Below are 7,590 nucleotides of genomic sequence, written 5' to 3' on the forward strand. Positions count from 1 at the left end.
GAACCCGGCTCCGGGCCGGCGTGTCCCTGCTCTGCAGATGCCTTCAAAACCAGTAACAGGACTGGGAAACAAGGGGGGGTTCAGCACTTTCCTCTTGCCCAGAGGCGCTCAGCACCCCGCCGTTGTCCGTCCCCATCCCCCGGGACCCGCCAGCCTCCAGCCAAAGCCGGTGTGTGCCGTCCCGCGTCCCCGCTCCTCCAAATCCGAAGGATGGAGCGGTGAAATATTCGGCGGAGCCCCCGGCGTTCCTCACGCCGTAAATCTGGGCTTTCAACAACCGTGCCCCGTAGTGCACCCAAGGGCACCAACCGCATGCCAGCCCCCCGCCTCGCCCGCGGTCCGGGTGGGCTTGCGCAAGGCGCGCGGCCGCGCGCCTTGCGCAAGCCCACCCGGACCGCGGGCGAGGCGGGGGCTGCAGGGGGCACGGGGGCTGCTGGAGCCACATCAGAGCAGACTCCCCCCTCCATCCCCGAGCAGCCGGGAGCGCGCGTGCGGCGCTGCCCTCGAAGGAAATGCGCTCACTCCCATGTGCCGCGCACTCGGGTTCGCCTGGCTGCTATTTTTATTTGACTTTTCAAGGCCCGTTTCCTTTTTCCGGCTTTTTTTTTTTTTTTTTTTGGCATGCGCTTCGACCTCGCTTTTCCCCTCCACTCCCTTTTTTTTTTTTTTTTTTGCCTCTTCCTTCGTTTTTTTCCTTCCTTTCCATGCGCTCATCCCTGCTGCCATGCCGGCTTCCCTCTCCCCACCTTTCCCGATGTTCAGGATTTGCCAGGGAACCTTACGGAGCCGGTTATCGCTCCGGTTTATACGGGAAGGTGCTGAAGGATCAGCGGAGAACGGGGCGGGAGGGGGACTTTGTTCCAGCCTTGACTCCAAAAAAAAAAAAAGGCGGCGAGTCACCACGTCCCAAGCCACCGTCCTGCTCACGCCAGCGAACGAGCCACCGGGTCCCAATGGGGCGTCGCGGTCTTCCCAGCCGTGCCGTGCCGCGATTCCTGCGGCACGGTACGGCCGGGACAACCGCGATGCCCCCGATGGGACCCCCAGCCCAACCCATGGGATATCAAACATCAATAGGGATACTTTGGGATGCCGGTGGGATGCTGGGGGCGGGTGTTTTCATATTTGGGGACGGTGGTTGGGATGAGTGGGGGGAAATAAAAAGAAAACCCAAATCCAAACCCACCCCGAGGAGGAGGATGGAGCTGGGAGGAAGGAGCCCAGGCGCGGTGAAGCCGGTTGAGGAGGAGCACGGCACGGGTGGCACCGCAGCGGAGATCCAAGAGGGCTCCGGCATCGGGATGTGCCGAACGGCGGCTCCCTGGACGGGCCCCACGCCACACAGATGGCGTCTACTGGGACCCATGGGCTCTGGGGCGACCCCAAAACAGCAGCAACCCCCTGGTCTCACCCCGCAAAGCAGGGTCCCTGTCCTTCCCCACCAAACCACGGGGTCCTGCCTGCACCCTGCTCAGCCCCGGGGGTCCCACTGTGTCCGGGGGGACCCCTCTGGTACCGACCCACGGCAAAGCAGCCCCCCCCCCCCTCCAGGCTCCACTCCCAGAGGCAGAAGGGTGGGCAAGGACCCCTGGGCGTCCCCCCACCCCAGCCGGCTGCTTGAAGCCCCCGGTGAAAGGTGCCCCCCCCCCCCCCCCCATCCCCTCATAAGCAGCACCCACCGCCTCCCCCCAGGACCGGGGAGGGTGGAGGAGGCACCGGCGGGGACGGGGCCAGGGGGTGCCGGCGCGGCCGCGGGTCGTGCCCGTGGGGACCCCCCGGCCCCGTGGGCAGCCGTCCGGCGCCGCTCAGCGCTCGCAGCCCGCTGCTGCCACCTCGTGTCCTCCGCGGCCGGGCTGGCCCCACTCGCGATCGTGACGTGGAGAGGGGCGGGGGAAACTGAGGCACGGGCGGCACCGCCACCTCTCCCTCCCCCGGCCGCTGCTCCGGGAGGGGGAACGGCCCCAAAAAAGAGCCGCCGGGTCACCGGACAAAGCACCCAAAGGGCTCCCAGGGAAGTGGGGGGGGTTTATTTCTGGCGTCCCAGAGGACGGGGGAGCGGGGACCCCGGCCAGGGCAGAACCCGAGGGTGCTCCTGGTCTCACCGCACCCCACATCCCTCCAGGCCGGGTTTGCCAGGGGTGCCGGGTCCCCCACGGTGCTGCCCGTCCCAGAAGCCGAGCCGCAGTCTCCAGCCCCGCAGTTGCCCGGGGTTTTGCTGTCTGCTGTCGTGCGCCCAGGTTTCCCCGGCCGCCGTGGGTGTGCGGCTCGTCCCAGCACCACGACAGGGACACACGTCCCTCTCCGCAGCCTGGCCACCCTGAGAGCCTCATGGGTGTGCAAGGGGCCCGCTCCCAGCAGAGCCCTCCAAGCCACGGCCACGCGCATCCTCTTTCCGCCCCAGAAACAACCATTGTCCCCAGGAAAGCAGCAGGTGATGTAGGGCCAGCAGCATCACAGAAATCCAGCACCTCACCTCCTTTTTGCAGTTCTCCCCCTTCTTATCCCCATGTTCCTGGTGCTCCAGCTTCCCACTGCAGTCATCCCACGGCAAACCGACCTGCCAGCCCCCGCCACGTGCGCCGGGGTCGGTCCCCGCGTGCCGCTCGAAGCAGGAGGACGAATCCAACTCGGGCACCCGCCGGTAGCAATTCCACTGCCTTCAGGGTTGAGTTTTCCAAACAAGATGCCAGCAGGCACGGTGTCGGAGCAGCGCGTCCCTGCGGCGCGTGGCAAGGGGTCCCTACGAGTCCCGGGGGGCGCGGCGGGGTGCGTGAAGGGCGTAGAGCTTCTCCCAGCAGGTCGCCAGCCTCTTCGCCTTCCTCCCGATCTCCCGCAGCTGCTTCCTCCTGCGGCCAGGTCCTCCGCGCCGGGGTCGTGCCGGGGTGGGCGGTGGGCTCTGCGGTGGGCATGCCGGAGAGAGCAGGAACACCGCACGCCACCACGGTGCAGGCGTTAGTCAGAGGGACCAAAGCCGTGGCCCCACTGCCGAGGACACGCACCGGGGACACCACACCCCACACGTGTGGGGTTTGCGTGGGCCAAGCAGCAGGCTGGGGCGGCCGAACCACCCATGGCTGCACCCAGGACGCTCTCTCGTGTCCTCCCACCCCAAGCTGGCAGCACACACCCCGCGGCACATCCATGGAGAGGGCAGAGGGCCAAGTCGGGGTCTGCAAGCGGCTTTCCAGACTGGCAGCATCTCCACCCTGCACCAGCGCACGCCGGGCAGGGTTAGCCCTGCCGATTTCCCCGGCGATGGCGGGGAGGATGACCCCAGCCACGCGCTGGAGCTTCACTGCCCAGGGGTTTTCCCCATTAGTTAATGAGTTGCTGGCGAGATGCTCTCGGGGTTTCCCCAGCACAGCCCTGGGGATGCCGGCGGAACACAGACCAGTCCTTTGGGCAGAAATCCCACCACAAGGACCCAGGAGCAAGAGTGGGACCAGGCGAGCCCACCCAGCGGGACAAGGCGTTGCGTTCCCGCCAGCCACGGCATCGCAGCACGGGCGGACAAACCCGCTTGGTGGTTAAACCCCACCAGCCCAGCCCACACTGCCACAGCCGGCCAGTTTAAAGGGAACTGGGAGCTACTGGGGTGACTGGGAAGGGGCAGGGCTCCCACCTTGCTGATTTTCCTGCAGTTCTCCCTGAGCACGAAGTCGGTGTTTCTGGCCACCTTCCGCACCGCCAGCTCCTCGGGGCCGCGCAGGGTGCCGGCCGCCAGCTCCCGCAGGGACATGCTGATGTTGTGGATGGACAGCAGGATCTTCTGGTCCTGGAGAGGAGAGAAGGACACAGACCCGGGCAGGGAGCGGGGCTCAACGGCTCTGCCAGGGGCTCAAGCCTGCACCATGCCCCAGCCCTTGGCGCTCACCTTGTCCGAACGACAAGCTGGTCCGGCCCTTCCGCTCCTGTCCGCCAACCCGCTCAGGTTTTTCTGGAGAGATGAAACAAGAGGATCACGCATCCCGAAGCATCCATGTCTCCTACACGGGGGGCAGGAATCCCCCGTTTAAACACAGCATGCTCCCCAGTAATGCCAGCAAAGCGGCCAGCCCCATCGCGAGCTTACAGGCTCATCTCTCCTTGTCTGTGTCCCGCAAGAGGGTCGCGTCCAGCTCGGCAGCATCCCCTGGAGCGGGGAGCCAGGGCCCCCGGGCAGATTCCCCCTGCCCCGCCCCACTCACCAGGTTCTGGATCTCGTGGAAGATGACGGCACGGTACTGCCGGAGGATTTTGGTGATGCTGCACCTCTTGCCTCTGCTCAGCACGGCGAGGAGCAGGAGGAGCAGAACAGCGCAGGAGAGTGCCCGGGGGAGAATCTGCGCAGGGAAGGGCTCGGTGTCAGCGGAGGGAAGCCAGGGGGAAGGGATGCCTTCAGCCCCGCACCATGAGCCCCCGCCTGACCTGTTCCCCATCCCTGAAGACACAGCGTGTGCAGGAGGGGGCTCAGCTCTGTCCTCTCCCAGACAACATCCTCCCAGCTGAGCATCTCCTCCTGGAGCCAAGCCCTGGAGAATCTCCTCCAGCTTCAGCCCAGGCTGCGCTCCCCACGGCACCCAGTGACTCTCTGGTGCAGCCGGATGCTCGACGCGGAGACGTCCCAGGGACCTTCGCAGGTCTACAGGATCGGTCCCCCAGCTCTCTGCCCCAACAGGGACCCCGAGCAGCTCCCCAGCTTGTGGCATCTCAAGGCCAGGCCCTCAACCATCAGAGACCAGGGGGAGAAGAAAGGGACATGCCCTGCTCTTTGGAGAGGAGCTGGCGGCAGGGAGCTGCCTGGTTCTTTGCCAGCAAACCTCCGCACCTCGACACCAGCGGCTTCGGGCACCCTCAGAAGGATGGTCTCCGCGCCGCCGCGGACCCCGCGGTGTGGACGCGGTCATTCTGCATTTTCCAGCTCCCTGCTTGTCCCCGGGTCGGATGCCCTCACGCAAGAGCCAAATGGAAGCAGCACAAGCGCTCGCTCTCATCAGCGCGTCCCAGCTGCCTCTCAGCTCCAAGCCTTCCCGGCAGCCCCGAGCCGGCCCCGGCAGAGCGGGAAAACCCAAGCGCTGACATCTGAGCTGGCGATGGAGCACAGGGAGACAGCGGCCGGACCCTCAGAACAGGGCTGAAGAAAAGCCAGCGTAACCTCAGGTGACCGGGACTGGGGATATTTGAGCGGTCCTACAGCAGCAGGGCGAGGAGGGGAAAGCCCGACGCGTGCAGAGCGTCTGCCAGGAAAGGAGCCCGACAGCTCTGCACGTCTCCGTGCCTCTGCGCCATGGCACAGCGCTGGGGCCCCATCCTGGCACCGGGGTGCTTCTATCACCTCCCATTTGTGGGAAAAGCCCCCCCAAAAATCCCTCCCTTCCATTGCCCCCCCTCACTCTGGGCGTCAGGTCCAGGCAGGCAGAAAGCAGCTCAGCTCCTTCCAAATCCATAAACCCCTGCGCCGCAGCCAACGCACAAGGGAGCAGGAAGGGGCAGGGGGCTCGCATCCCGGTGGATTCACTGCCACCTCAGCCACGTCTGCCTCTCGGGCTTGGCTTTTGCTCGAAGCCAGAGGGAAGAAGTTCCCTTGCCAAAGTCCAAGCCAGGGCAGATGCCGCCCATCCTGCCCTTTGGTGGGAACTTGCACCTGCTCCACGCTTCATAAATGGCTGGTCCCAGCTCCAAAAGGGCCAGGAAAACTTTCCCCACCTTCCCGCTGCCACCCTGCAGCAGGAGCAATGGGGGTTTAATGCCAGGCAAAATCCAACTGGAACCCACGGGCACTGGCATCACCTTGGAGCAGAAACACGTGCGAGGAGATGAGCAAATCCACATGCAACCAGTACAAATCCCGCTGGACTCTTCATTTGCCTTCCAGTAGGGCCGTGCTGGACCCCATCCAGGGGCCGGGAATGGCAGGGAAGACCCTCCCCGTGCTGCTGGCTTTGCTCTCTGCAAACCCACGGAGAGATCTCGCCCCAGAGGCGATTCAGCCAAGAGCCGAGGGTATAATCCTCAGGGACGCCAAGGAGAGCGCTGCTTCCATGGGGAGACCCTGACCAAAGTCTAAGGGTTGCTCACAGGAAGCCTCTGCCGCCAGGAAGACAAAGCCATGAGATTTTTTACCATTAAGCTGGGAATGACTTCCCTGAAGTGGCTCATTAAACAACTGGGACCAAATTCCAGGAGAAAGCACAGCATTTACAGCATTTCCAGGCAGCCGAGCCTGGCACTGGGCTCTCAGTCCGTAGCACGGGAGGAAGTGCAGCCGGCCGTTAAAAAAACTCAGGGACCAGCTGGGATGGGAGCTCAGAGGGTGCAGTGGGTGCTTCCCACCACCCCCACGGAGAGCAGGGAAGCAGCGCTGACAAGAGAGGGACACTGGGGAGAGATGGAAGCTGGGAAACCCCAGTCCTGGCCGTTGCTTCCCACCCTTCAGGATGCAGGAAGATAAATTGAGCAGCTGATTTGGGGTCATTCCTCACTCCCGTCCCTGCAGCAGCAAGGTCCAGGCAGGGCAGCGCTGGGACCAGGCACATCCCAATCCTATGGGAATGCTGGCAGGGAAGGAGCAGCCAGGGCGGCGCGGGTGCGGGACGGTGACAGCGTGCTGCGCCTGGCAGGGGAAGTTAATCTCTTCCCGGGCTCTAATCCTCCAGCAAACACGAGGAGATAAGGGAAATCACCATTATTGACAGAGCAGCTCCTGGTGGCACCCAGCTGCCCGGGCAGCGAGGGGCAGCACCGGCCACCTGCCCGGGACCCCCAGTGGGGTCCCCAGGTCCTTGCAGTCAGGGGGACCCTGTCCCCAACGCCCTCTTGCCCAAAGGGACCCTGCCACCCCACAGAGCCCCAGCACCTGCTGCAGCCCTGGGCAGGGACGGACCCTCCGTCCTCCTCCTTTGGACCAGCCAGCTCCAAATCCAATCCCGACCAGCTCCAAACCCCATCCCGGTCACAGCAGCCTCGTCCCAGTCGGACCAGCCCTCCCACTCGGACCGGAGCCCCTTCCCCACCAATTCCATCCCACTGCGACTCTCCCAGCCGGGTGCAAGCTCCATCCCGAGCCAGCCCAGTCCCGTTCCGACGGGTCCAAGCCCGTTCCCGGTCGGACTGGTCCCATCCCGACCAGTCCGAGCCCCTTTCCCGGTTGGATCAGCTCCTTTCCTGGCCTGACCGGCCACTCTCTCGGCCGCTCCAAGCCCCGTCCCAGGAAAACCAAGGGGTCCCAAACCCCACCCCGGCGGTGCGGCGGGCTCCGGTCGGGGTCCTAGGGCGGGTTTTGGGCTCCCCTCCCCCTCAGATCGCCACCTCCCCGGCCGGGGAAGGGGCAGCGGCCCCGGCGCACTCACCATGGAGCCCCGCGGGAGCCGGGGGGCCGCCGGTGCGGACCCTGGGGAGGGTCCCGGGGAGCCCGGTCCGGTCCCTGCGCCGCGTCCCGCTCCGCGCCGGGGTTGCCGGTTTGAACTTGGCTCCACGGTGGGAGGGGACGGGACACGGCGGCCACACCACCGCCGCCGGCCCAGCCCCGGCCCCCGGCATCGCCTCCCGGCCCCCCCGCCCACCCCGGGGGCAGCGGCTGCGGGGGCAGGAGAGGTTCCCCTCCGCCCTGAA

General features: G+C 65.6%; 1 protein-coding gene across 1 annotated transcript; it reads right to left on the bottom strand.

The window, feature by feature from the left end:
- Positions 1 to 2,062: 2,062 nt before the first annotated feature.
- On the bottom strand, positions 2,063 to 7,456 carry C16H20orf204 (chromosome 16 C20orf204 homolog). Its single transcript, XM_086761026.1, has 5 exons — positions 7,329 to 7,456; positions 4,188 to 4,322; positions 3,875 to 3,937; positions 3,623 to 3,775; positions 2,063 to 2,896 (listed from the first exon to the last, which is right to left on the bottom strand). The coding sequence occupies exons 1-5, from the start codon at positions 7,329 to 7,331 to the stop codon at positions 2,741 to 2,743; spliced, it is 510 nt and encodes a 169-aa protein (XP_086617152.1). The 5' UTR covers positions 7,332 to 7,456; the 3' UTR covers positions 2,063 to 2,740.
- Positions 7,457 to 7,590: the final 134 nt, after the last annotated feature.

This window comes from Chlamydotis macqueenii, chromosome 16 (genome assembly GCF_036417535.1).
Source record: "Chlamydotis macqueenii isolate bChlMac1 chromosome 16, bChlMac1.mat, whole genome shotgun sequence".
Classification (NCBI taxonomy): domain Eukaryota; kingdom Metazoa; phylum Chordata; class Aves; order Otidiformes; family Otididae; genus Chlamydotis; species Chlamydotis macqueenii.

Excerpts from the sequence above, each read along its gene's own strand:
- C16H20orf204 (XM_086761026.1), bottom strand. Across the intron at positions 3,938-4,187 it reads TCCACGAGATCCAGAACCTG|AAAAACCTGAGCGGGTTGGC; the intron begins GTGAGTGGGGCG and ends TCATCTCTCCAG. Across the intron at positions 2,897-3,622 it reads ACTGCAGGAAAATCAGCAAG|AGCCCACCGCCCACCCCGGC; the intron begins GTGGGAGCCCTG and ends TGCCCACCGCAG.